Source organism: Acipenser ruthenus, chromosome 27, assembly GCF_902713425.1.
Source record: "Acipenser ruthenus chromosome 27, fAciRut3.2 maternal haplotype, whole genome shotgun sequence".
NCBI classification, from domain to species: Eukaryota; Metazoa; Chordata; class Actinopteri; order Acipenseriformes; family Acipenseridae; genus Acipenser; species Acipenser ruthenus.
In genome coordinates, this window is record NC_081215.1 from 15,059,083 (window position 1) to 15,072,144 (window position 13,062).

General features: G+C 43.8%; 1 protein-coding gene across 1 annotated transcript in view; it reads right to left on the reverse strand.

Annotated features, from left to right (window-relative positions):
• Positions 1-668: 668 nt before the first annotated feature.
• Positions 669-13,062, reverse strand: part of LOC117432312 (tripartite motif-containing protein 44-like) — a 34,157-nt gene continuing 21,763 nt past the window's right edge. Inside the window, exon 5 of the mRNA XM_034054032.3 lies at positions 669-2,880. Within this exon, the coding sequence (XP_033909923.1) occupies positions 2,820-2,880 (61 nt within the window). The 3' untranslated portion in view covers positions 669-2,819. The remainder of the gene's footprint in view (positions 2,881-13,062) is intronic.

Here is a 13,062-nt window from a genome sequence, read left to right on the forward strand (position 1 = left end):
TCCAAGTAAGAAACCGTTTTGAACTCTGCAGATAAGTTTCTGCCAGTTTCACTTTGTGTCTTTTTTGTGTCTGTGTATAGATATGCATTTGGAAGGAGTCCAATGTTAGGCTGGTATTAGGGTGTATGTAACTTTTCTATTGCAGGGACTTAAAGGTATCCATGGTTAGAATGGTGGAATACCATGGTATAGGTTCATGCTATGTGAAGAGTGCTGTATCAGCTAATGTGAATCAGATGTAAACCAAAACCAGATGTTAGAGTATGGAATTCTACAGGATTAAGACAGCGCAAGTGCAAAGCAAATTAAATACAAAACTATATAAACTTAGGGGAGACTATTTCAGTGAATTGCTCAGGCTGAAAATGGACTAACTGGACTACCTCCGGACCTGTTCTGAAAGGGTGTTCCCAGTTGAAGGTAATGGCTAATGACTCTTTTGACTGCAAGTTACGTATACCATTATTCGACTAGAAGAATGGGTTGCAATATTTGTGATGTTTCTGTATCTTGAATAACCAATGAATGTAAACAAATGTAATCATGTTTGGACTATATCATCTGTTAAGAATACTCTTTCATTAATCAATAAACAGTTTAATTCGAAAAATTATAAAAGTAGAATTGTCTGATTCATTATAAATTAATAAAGTTACCACACCCTACAATGTGTTCAAACTGGACATTTAATAAAATATGAGTATGCATTTAGATCAATGAAATAATAACAATTCAAAATACAGTCACTGTTCAGCCCAGCACTGGAGAATGCATAACCCAGACATGTCTACCACACCTGACAGGATGTACCATTGCTTTCGGGTTGGGGGATGGGGTTTTTATATGTGCTGTAGAAAGGTATGTGCAGCATTTTATTTTTTGAAGGATGACTATTATGGGTATTTACTTGATGCAGGCTGTGGTCAAAGCAGCAGGGCTTCTTTTGTATACTATGTGATCAAAATATGAAACGTACATAAAGCCAAGTAGCAGCCCTTTAAACATGCCTAAAAAGGGACAAATTAAAGAATAAACCTGAATTCAATGGCTTAGTTAAACAAGAGACAATGGAGGCTTACCTTTCCCTGCCATCATTCTTAAGCACAAAGTATTGTAGTAACTGATAAAAAATCTAATATTTATTCAAGGGTTGTTCCTTAGTAATATGTTACAATGAGATGCTAGCTTTAATTGTGTCTTGTGTAACTAAGCTATCTTGTATCTTATTTGACCTGTGGGTGTTTGATATACGCGTTACAGGTTTTCGTGTACAGTTTAAAATGCAGCCTCAAGCAGAAAGTGATTTTATGCTATTTACAAAAATGTTTCTGGTGTCTGAAAAATATGAATTCAAATGTAGGCGTTAAGTTAAAAACTTATTAAGAATATATGTACATCAATATATGGATGCATATAGGTAACTGTGGCAAAGTGGACACTCTCACGACCTCCAACACCAGAGTCGACCTCTCTGTTACAGCACCACTGGACACTCTCACAGCACCCGGTCCCGAGTCCACAGCTCGGTCAGCAACACTGGATACAATACAGGATTTAAATACAGCAATCAGCTTTCAGAACATCAACAACACATTTGGCAGCGAAGCGTCCTTATATAATGTAGCTCTGCCCCTTTATTCTAATCGGGTACCAGAGCTTACACACATCCCATTGGTCCTCAGCCGCACACAGACAAACAACAACCAATTACAGGGGGGCACAGAAAGCACCACACGCGCAGGTGTGTCGGTGTGGAATCATCAAGGGTACAGAATTCTATAGGGTACAGACATCTACCATATGTAACACCTGAATTTACTTGTATGCCAACACATTGGCGATTTCTCTGCTCTTGAGAAAAGGGCATTTTCTTTAATGAAGCAAAACCCACCCGATCAACAAAAAAACAAGGAAACATTGACGATTTTGCATGCAGTAAACTGTAAAGTATTTGTCTACACAACAATGTACAGGCATGTTTGTGTTTTACGATTTATTTTTGTGGACTATTGTGGAGCTACAGTTAGTGAAAAAAAGTTTGAGCACCCTTCATATTACCTTTTTCAACTTCATATGGTATTCATTGTTTGTTTGAACTGTTGCCTTTTTATTCAGTAAATCAGGAAAAGTCGTTGTCGAGCTGTGCTACAGGATTTAACGCAGGATTCCGTTTCTTCCGGTTTTATTCTGAAATGTATTTAGCATACCCCCTACAGTTAAATTTTCTGTCAGATTCATCCAGTCATTCATAATAACTTCAAACTGAGAATTCTACCTGTTGTGAAAGGGTGGAGTGCTTGTTATAAAGGCTGTAATGTATATAGAGGTGTGTGTATATGTGTGCGGCTGTTTGTTCAGGGGTAGGGGGCCTGCAAGTGTATGCTTGCCTAGGGCCCAGCGATGGGTTAATCCGGCCCTGGATACACAATGAACATTCATAGAATAATACAGGAATTACAAAAATGAGGACAGCAGAATAGCCCACAAGCCCCCAAAGAGGTTAAACGTTTATTTAACAAGTATGATATAAGCTAGAGAAAATGACTTTTCTTAGGTGAAGCTCCACATCTGCTTAGCAAAGCGATGTAATTTGGAACAGTGAGAATGCCCGTCATTGGATTAGAATGAATGACTAAAGACAGATTCCAAATTGAAAAGAAATATTCACTGAGCAGCATCGAATTTAAAAAGGTTATTCCATGCTAGATCTCTCAACGCTTGTGTAAACAATATTAAATAACCCTTTACAATTCAGAGAGTATTCCTTAAAGGTTTAAGAATCTGCAGCTCCAGGGCACAGAGGAGGGCGTGGCTCTGTGTTAGGGGGCGTGGTTTGATGCTGACCCTGCGCTGCCTGGGGGGTCACGCCGTGACTCCTTCCTGTTGGACAAATCAGAACAAAATGAGCAAACTTTAACTTAATTTATTTAATTAAGAATAACAGCAACACTACCAATATGTATCAATAGAAACACTAACCAAATATTTCATAAATCTTACCTGTCATGCACTTGTATTCATTATATAGGTCTCAAATGTGCAGTTTTGAAAGAAACCATGCATTTTCATGTTGGTACTACAGCTATGGGCAAAAGTTTTGCATCACCTAGAATTTTAGGATTGAGACATAATTAAAAAAATTAACTACATGAACATAATTTAGTAATCAAAGCAACTACAAAATGATATCGCAAAAGTCTACCAGAAGCCATAATACCAGTACAGTATTTCATGTTAGATTTTTAAATTTTGGTCAGGTTTTCTTAAGTATATGGAAAACTACAAAGCAGTATGTAATTCAATATGTTAAGGTAATATTATTCAGCAGGTTTCATTCGACTTGAAGCAAAATGAGTTAATTATATAGGGTGATGCAAAAACTTTGGCCATAGCTGTACACTGGGTTAAAGAAAGTGTTCTTATTTTGCCTCCTGGGAGTCTGTTCCAGCAGGCTGGTTACTCACCACTATCAGAGCCATGAATATATTCTATAATCTCATTGTAGAATATATTCCCTGTAATATGAGTTTATTAGTGTAGCACATACTATGAACTCATTCTGATATCTAGGCTGTTATTGAAAGAGTCCACACAGCAGAAAATCAGCTAAACTATTCACCCTTCCATGACTCTAACCTTATTTATTTGTCAGCCAGCACACTGACCTTGTACTTGGATACAATAACATGCCAAGTATATAGCACCATACCAGTTTCAATTATATATCATCCTTCATGAATGATTCACTTGCTTTACAGACTAATAAATTAAGAAAAGTGCAAGAATGGTGGCTAAGCAGAGGTTTCAGGAAGAAAATTGCTTCAACACTCAAGAAGAACCTGACACTGAATTCCAATGTTAGGGGCACAAGAGCTAAACCCCCTGGTGTCAGAGATTTGTAATCTGCTCATCTCAAAGTTCAGGTCACTCAAATAGACCAGACCAAGACCCAACTCTTTAAGTGAGGTTAAATGCACCTGGCCAGTAGGGTCCGCTGTAGAATGATGAAGAGAAACAGTCTCTGCTGAGTTTCGCCTGTTGCTCCCTGTGGAATCCCCAGCAAAGACCAACAACTTTGCAATCCAGGAAGCTGCACTCCCCTGACTGTATGACTCAAGATGGACACCACGCAGCCCTGTCTTTACCAGGTGAGCCACTAGGGATCCTCTTTGAGGTCCCAGTTTTAAGATTATTTTCAGAATGAGACAGTTGTTGTTTAGGTGGGTATTTGATTACCCCTCACATTTTGAACTACAGGTGTAGGTGCACTCTAACAGGGTCACAGACAGGCCCTTCCTCTAGCAGGGAGATGCACCCTTACAGCTGTGGATTCGCTTCACTGCCATGTCTGTCAGCGAGGATGAGAAGCTGTCTTCTGGTAAAGACTGACAAGCCCAGAGGTCAACCAGTACAGTGCTGGTCGTACATACAAAATTGAATATATTGAATATATTTTAACAGGATTTATCACATGTTTGTGGGTGTTTTAATGCAAAATAATTTTTCATAAATCCATGGTCAGCTCTTGACAGGAAATTAATCTCACAGGGGCTATGTTCAATCAGCAAATTGATTCAAAACATTACAGTTCATCAGCTTGATGTAACCACTGTAGATTCTAAAGTAGAAGAAACAGAATATGGTCACATAATGTGCTCCTCCAATCCTATAACCAAGGGAATCGCCTCGTCACACCCATGCGCTCCTCCAATCCTATAACCAAGGGAATCGCCTCGTCACACCCATGTGCTCCTCCAATCCTACAACCATGGCAATCGCCTCGTCACACCCATGAGGCCAGCACTGCAGGTGTCCGCTTTAAGCTTTCAGGGACGTTTAGTTTGTAGGTTCTACTTTAGTGTGATCAAGAGAAAACAGTCTCCCTAACCTGCCCCAGAGCCAGCAAAATGTTTACTGTGCGAAGAACATCAACGTTGCACTGTTAGGACGCATACTTGCACTCCCTTCGCTGTATGATTCAGCCTGCATATCAAATGACCTTGCCTTTTCCAGGTGAGACACACACGGACCCCTATATTACAACCTTGTCAAGTCATGTTATAAAGCAATTTAAAGGTTTCTTGTAAATCTATTAGTTACATTTTTTTCTACACATGGAAAACTATTTGTGTGGAAAGACCAATAACCCATGGACACACAATATCTTTTCCAATGCCTGTGTCTCCTATTTCAGGTGTTTCTCCCATGAACTTTATTACATGAATAAAAAATATCATATATGGTTCATTAATAAACCATAATTATGAGACAAGCATAGTGATTAACACTGCATTCACAGTACAATTTAAGACCATCCTATGTTTCAGTGAGCTTTATGAATGGCAGCTAAATCCTATCTCAGACTGAATATGACAAACTGTTAGTTTATGATGACTGCAAACTACATAACGAACAAGCAGACAGGAGCAGCAGCTTATACAAAGTACAGTGACATGTGCCTTTCTGACCACTTCACTAGATCATATTCACATCAATGTGAAGTGTTCCAACACAACCATATAAGTACTGCACCAGTTGGAAAATACAGTGGCCATAACAAGTAAACGTGATAAGAAACATGGGAGCCCCTGGAAGTTAAAGAGATTTAAATAGAAACTCTTTCTGCTGCCTTGCAACTGACAACAATGTGACGTCATCCTCCAGCAAATATTAACAAAGATAATCCATCACTTGGTTAGAACAGATGGGGCTCCACATGTGGGCATCTAACGCATCTTTTTGTAACACACAGCAGTGTCGTAATCAAGATGGTGGAACACACAGTGAACAGAGTTGTGGGACGCAGACAGTAATTGCAGAGAAAAGGTGCTGTGTTATTATAGAAAAGGAGCTATGCTATTATATTGCACAGTTGAAAAGAAGCTGAACCCAGAGAGTTCCACATATGTTGTCCACTGGAGGAGTATGCTGGTGGTCACAGGTTCAGGTTTTTAATTTTAATGTAATTGTAGCTAAAAAAATATTCCATAAATCTTACCTATTTTGCACTTCAATTAGCTGCAATGTTCTCACGTGCAGTTTTGACATCAACACATTATAGCAAACATGTATCTTCATTTTAACATGATATGTTACTACTTCTCTCCCCTTCTCACAGTTTATTTGTTACATTTGCACTTCCTCTGGTTCATAGCACTGTATGTTACTGGCTGAAAGCATGTCAGCCAATAAGGCAGATGATTGGTTATTGACAGAAAAGAAGCAATTGGAGGGGTGAGGACAATTTCACCCTAGCAAGTACAACACTATCTGAAAGCACTGATATCGTACAGAGTTTTCTTTACCATGTATAGGACCTGATGCCATGTTTTAAAAGAAAAGTACATGTTTACAATAATTGTTTCTTTCAAAACTGGATATTTGAGACTTATAATAATGAATGGAATGCACAACAAGGATGATTTATGGAATTAATTTCTTAGCTGCAGTCCCTTTTAAGGTATACCGTTAGGGAATTTAAAAACAGATTTGAACCCAGGCCTCCGGAGTAGCTAATTAGTAAGCTGGCTTAATGACAAGAGCCTTAAAAAAAAGATTCCTAATAAACAAAGTGAGCAGTACGTTTTCTTCCAGCAGCAGTCTTGTAGATAAAATCATTAGGACAGAAAAGCTGTCTTCTCCCTGGCTGTTCTGCTCTTTCTTTGAGTTTGCATCTGTCACTACTGAGGCAAACCAAAAGGATGCTTTCAGCAAGCTACATTCATGGGACTCTTACATGCTTATCCACCTTGTTCTATTTGAAAATCTTGGTCCACTTGCATTGCTAATGTTACAGAGCCAGTTTTACAGATTTCACATACAATATTTATATAGAATGTGTTTTTAAACTGGTTCAGTGGTCTGTGCTTGCTGTTTTGAGACCATACCTACTCTCTATATTTGCATTCCCTTTGCAACAGGGCGGAGACTGGGCGTGAACTGGCGACACCGCACACCGCAGGTGAGCATCTTAACCACTATGCAAAAGATCTAGACTCGTCTGCATTCATGGTTATAGAGCTTTAAACCTCATCTCACCGACAGGGGACATAATCTGCAACATAACACTGCATGCTGCTCCTTAAAATGCAGCAATAGTTCACGTAGGATGAGGAGTGGCATGCATTTTCTTGTAGGGGGCTGTGTTTTGCAGTTTTAAGCCATGACGGTGCTACTAAATCAAGGATGTGCAGGATTCCAATTGCTTCACCATATGTGCATTATAGAGAGGGAGTTATTTTATATTTGTATTTTAGTCAGATGTGAGTTGTTATGTGTCCCGCGGCGCCCCCCACCCCCTCTCCCGTTTATAATGCTCTTCGGTTATAACGCTCATATTGTGTGACCCCCGAGACCCGCGTTATAGCGAGGGAGCACTGTACTCCATTGTAATTTATGTCTGTCTGTGGCAAAGTGCCCCGCCCCTGTGTGCATTTGTGTGTTCTGTGTATGTATGTATGGGTGCGTATGTTAATGTTGGTGTATAGATTGGTACACGGGATATAAACGGGTCTGTGTTTCACGTGTGTTTAAAGTGTATAATTATATTTAGGCACGAGGATGGCACATCACTTCACGTGCAGATAAAATGTGTATAATGTGTGGCACGGGGTTGCACGTAATGAATTCACGTGCTGGGATTCAAGTGAGTAATTAATTAGTAATTGAATCCCAGCACAACAGTATATATAGATGCACGTTTTAGTCACTTGTGGTTGGGTGTTCGGAAGAGGAGAACGGGTGAGAGAGAGAGGAGAAACTAGAAAGTAAAATCGTAAACGTAAAGTGTTTGTTCTCACCGTGTCTGTTTGTCTGTCCGTGCACCGTTTGTTTAGTGTTAATCCGTTTTGTCTGTCTGTTTATTTTGGCTATAGTGCCGTGTCCTGTTTTGTGTACCGTTTAAAACCTTTTTATTTGTTAATAAACGCTGAGTGCAGCCATTGCACTCAGCTCATCACCACCGTCTCTGTCTGTGTATTCCTCTCTGGTCTGACGCCACCCACTCTGGCCGTCTTTGTGACACGTGGTGTCATCGTGGGATAGCCGCGCCTCCAAGCGTCAGACCAGGAGGGGTCTGGATTAAAAAAAAAAAAAAAAAAAAAAAAAAAAAAAAAGTCAATGGCAGAAGACGCCATCAAACTGCGGGGCTGGTTCCTGGAGAATGCTGGGCTGGAGGCCCAGTCTCTGCCCATAGTCGTCCGGGTCCTGTGGATGATGGACAGTGAGAGATGGGAGGCATATCAGCAGGAACACACCCCAAACACCTTGGAGGAGGGTGTGGAGTTTGTCCTCAACTACCTGGAGGCAACCATAAACGAAACAGCAGCCCAGGTAGCAGGAGCACCAGCAGAGGGTGAGTACCTGCTGTCCCCATCTCCACCAGCAGAGGGTGAGTACCTGCTGTCCCCATCTCCACCAGCAGAGGGTGAATGCCTGCTGGTTGAGCGTCCACAGCCCAAGCGGAAGGAGCCTGAACGTCCTACGCCTGAGTGGAAGGAGCCCGAACATCCTACGCCTGAGTGGGAGGAGCCCGAACGTCCTACGCCTGAGTGGGAGGAGCCCGAACGTCCTACGCCTGAGTGGGAGGAGCCCGAACGTCCTACGCCTGAGTGGGAGGAGCCCGAACGTCCTACGCCTGAGTGGGGGGAGCCCGAACGTCCACAGCCCAAGAGGGGGGAGTCGGTGCGTCCACAGCCCAAAAGGGAGGAGTCGGTGCGTCCACAGCCCAAAAGGGAGGAGTCGGTGCGTCCACAGCCCAAAAGGGAGGAGTCGGTGCGTCCACAGCCCAAAGGGAGGCAAGTCGGGGCTTCCACAGCTCTGGGACCCAAGCCACCAGCAGAGGGAAAATGCCTGCTGGTTCAGCCCCAAGAGCCGGAAGGGGAGGAGTTACAGGCCCAACCCCCTGAAAATTTTTTGGGGGGGAGAGGGGCAGGAGGCTGGTGTCCCCCAGCAGCCTCTATTCATGCGGCTGAAGGCAGCACGGCGCGCACCAGCCCAGCCGCCACAGCGGAGGGAGCCAGCGCCGCCAGGAGCAGAGGAGCTGCCTCTGCCTCCGCCACCTCCACCGCTTCCTCCACTAGGAGCAGAGGAGCAGGAGCTGCCTCTGCCTCCACCACCGCCAGGAGCAGAGCAGCAGGAGCTGCCTCTGCCTCCACCATCTTCACCGGCAGGAGCAGAGCAGCAGGAGCTGCCTCTGCCTCCGCCACCACCACCGCAAGGAGCAGAGGAGCAGGAGCTGCCTCTGCCTCCGCCACCACCACCGCAAGGAGCAGAGGAGCAGGAGCTGCCTCTGCCTCCACCACCTCCAGGAGCAGAGGAGCAGGAGCTGCCTCTGCCTTCCGCCACCACCACCGCAAGGAGCAGAGGAGCAGGAGCTGCCTCTGCCTCCGCCACCACCACCGCAAGGAGCAGAGGAGCAGGAGCTGCCTCTGCCTCCGCCACCACCACCGCAAGGAGCAGAGGAGCAGGAGCTGCCTCTGCCTCCGCCACCACCACCGCAAGGAGCAGAGGAGCTGGAGCTGCCTCTGCCTCCACCACCACCAGGAGCAGAGGAGCTGGAGCTGCCTCTGCCTCCACCACCGCCAGGAGCAGAGGAGCTGGAGCTGCCTCTGCCTCCGCCACCGCCCGGGGCAGAGGAGCAGGAGCTGCCTCTGCTGCCCGTACCTCCGCAGGGAGTACGGTGGCCGGAGCCCCAGAAAGGGGAGCTGCCGGCCACGAAGAAGGGGGAGGAGGTCTGGAGACCACTTTCCCCAGCAGCAGTTTCGCTGCAGGAGTTCTTGTGGCCGGAGCCCCACAGGAGGGAGCTGCCGGCTATGAAGAAGGGGGAGGTCGGGGGACCACCTGCGCCCGCAGCTTTTTCGCTGCAGGACGGGACCAGCATGCTGTCAGCCGTGCCACTACCGGCAGGGGAGCTGACAGCATTTCCAGCCATGGGCCCACTGAAGCCTCCCTTCCCAGCCCGAGACTTTGGCCTGGACTGCTGGGTATTTAAGGGGGGAGGTGGCCGTTGAGGCCATGTGTGCTGCGCACAAGGGGGGGTATATGTGGCAAAGTGCCCCGCCCCTGTGTGCATTTGTGTGTTCTGTGTATGTATGTATGGGTGCGTATGTTAATGTTGGTGTATAGATTGGTACACGGGATATAAACGGGTCTGTGTTTCACGTGTGTTTAAAGTGTATAATTATATTTAGGCACGAGGATGGCACATCACTTCACGTGCAGATAAAATGTGTATAATGTGTGGCACGGGGTTGCACGTAATGAATTCACGTGCTGGGATTCAAGTGAGTAATTAATTAGTAATTGAATCCCAGCACAACAGTATATATAGATGCACGTTTTAGTCACTTGTGGTTGGGTGTTCGGAAGAGGAGAACGGGTGAGAGAGAGAGGAGAAACTAGAAAGTAAAATCGTAAACGTAAAGTGTTTGTTCTCACCGTGTCTGTTTGTCTGTCCGTGCACCGTTTGTTTAGTGTTAATCCGTTTTGTCTGTCTGTTTATTTTGGCTATAGTGCCGTGTCCTGTTTTGTGTACCGTTTAAAACCTTTTTATTTGTTAATAAACGCTGAGTGCAGCCATTGCACTCAGCTCATCACCACCGTCTCTGTCTGTGTATTCCTCTCTGGTCTGACGCCACCCACTCTGGCCGTCTTTGTGACACTGTCATTATTTTAAATTGTTACTGCCAGCAATTCAAAGCTGTAGCTGACACTTGCCTTACAGATTAATTCACAACAATAACCAGTTATTTTTGTCAGGCACTTTGAAGTTTCTCTGCATGAGAAATTATAGCGTGTTTTTTTCTCTCTAAGTTTTAGTCTCTTTTTTTCTCTTCATCTGTTGTACTGTATCCAAAACAAAACAGCCACCAATGTAACCTTGTCCATACTGGAGTGCTAACCCTGCAACCTCTCACAGGAATATACAGGGCTCCCCTCTATAACGCTGTAGTCAGGAGCCATAGTTAAGAGACCGTGCCATTTGTGTTCCGCCTTATAACGAGAATACTAGTGTTAGTGTAATGGCATTATGGGCAAATGGGAGCCATGACTGTACTGCCTTATAACCTGTTCCACAATATAAAGGGCCGCCTCATCAAGGGGAGCACTGTAATAATATAGTCAAGGCCCTTTCCCTGTGTTTACTGATCTTTACAGAAGCATTTCAGGTTTTACAAAAGCTATACTGTAGGTCTGTATTTGCTGATGTTCACCTCAAATTTGGCCCACTCAAGCATGTGAAAATACTGATTTCCACCAAGAAAATCCATTATATATATATATATATATATATATATATATATATATATATATTTAAAGAAAGTATCAAACCGAATTGAGTCACTGTGGAAAAATACCATTGTAAACTTTTGAGGGTCTGCGCAGACAAAAAGCATACATTTAGACATTTTAGATACCAGACAATATTCAATTGATCTTAATTTATGGCAGATATTAAAACAGCCAGCATTAAATATTAAATTAGGACCATACCAGGTTTTTTACTTTAATAGAAATAAACACACAGCCACTGTTAGAGATGCTGTTATGAAAGTCCACCACCTTTTAGACCAATTGAATAGATCCCACAGAGCTTTTGAACAATTTTCAAAACCTTATTATAGTAACGTTGAACTAAACTGGACTCACCAGACTCCATTAAAGGGTATTGTGAACTCATTAAGGGGTATGGTTTGGAAAAAGGCTGTAATCCTCGCAAAAGCCCACATACCATCAAGCGAGAACCACACTGGAGATGACAAACGCCCTGAGCTCCCATGGAAGAGCCCTTCTAAACGATTTCCATAATAAAGCACAGAAAAGTGACATGAAGCACAATGCAAAGCCCACAGGGGTAAGGTAAAGCATATTATAAAATATAGCAAACCATGGGAAACTACGGCAAATTCATACAGTATTATAACCATGGGAATAGCATGAGGAAACTGCATCGTTGCTGTGCAAAATTACTGTGGTAAACGTTTATAAGGTAACTATAAACAGACTACTCAGATGGCAGGCCAGTCATCCTCTTTCGTTCATTTACATTCTGTGTGATTTAAACAGCATTCCTGGCCATGAAACGATGCATTGTTGACACAGCCAGCATGCCTGCCTACCTCTACCCATACTCTTGTATACTCCTCCTTGCTTCATTAAAGATGTTACCAAGGTGCCAATGCAAGCTGTTATAGCGTGTTTCCATAGCAACCTTGGATATTGGGTAGAAACTGACTAAATAAGGCCCCAAGAGCCCATTGTGAAACAATTCACTGCAGCGTCTAAACTTGCCAGGAGTACTAAAGAACAAAAGTGACAGCAGTACCTGTGAAAAAAGGACTGACAGCACAGATGACTGAAGCCCTCTCTCCGTCTGATCCGCGCACAATGAGAAATCTTTTAAAGAAGTGGCGCTACCAGTATAGGAGCTTCAGTTCTCCAATGATGGAGAAATAGTTTTCCCTCTAAGATTTAAGAGGTGTAGGTGTAAGTGGGTGCATTGATCAGTTAGATGAGCAGGGAAGGGTTTTGCAGGTTGGGCTCCATGGTAGTGGTAGGTGTAGGTGGGTGCATTGATCAGTTAGATGGGCAGAGAAGGGTTTTGCAGGGTGGGCTCCATGGTAGTGGTAGGTGTAGGTGGGTGCATTGATCAGTTAGATGGGCAGAGAAGGGTTTTGCAGGGTGGGCTCCATGCTAGTGGTAGGTGGAAGTGCAGGTGGGGGCATTGATCAGTCAAAGCTACACAGCAGCTGCATGAATATTGATTGTTTAATTCTTATCCACATGCTCGCAATGTTTACCAGCTGATTGACCAGTCATATACATTGTGCTTGCTGAAACTGCATTAGAGTGTGTAGGACTGGATTCCTGGATGACTGTGATCAGACTAGCCCCACCCAGCTCCATAGAGGGTCTGGCTGGAGTGATATTATTGCCCCAGTAGCCACGATAACACTGCCTGCAACCTGTGGCACAGGAAATGTGATGCACTCTGGCCCAGGAGCTTTCCCAATAGTGTTGACAGCTAATACCTTTGATAACATGATGAGACATGGCCTGTTT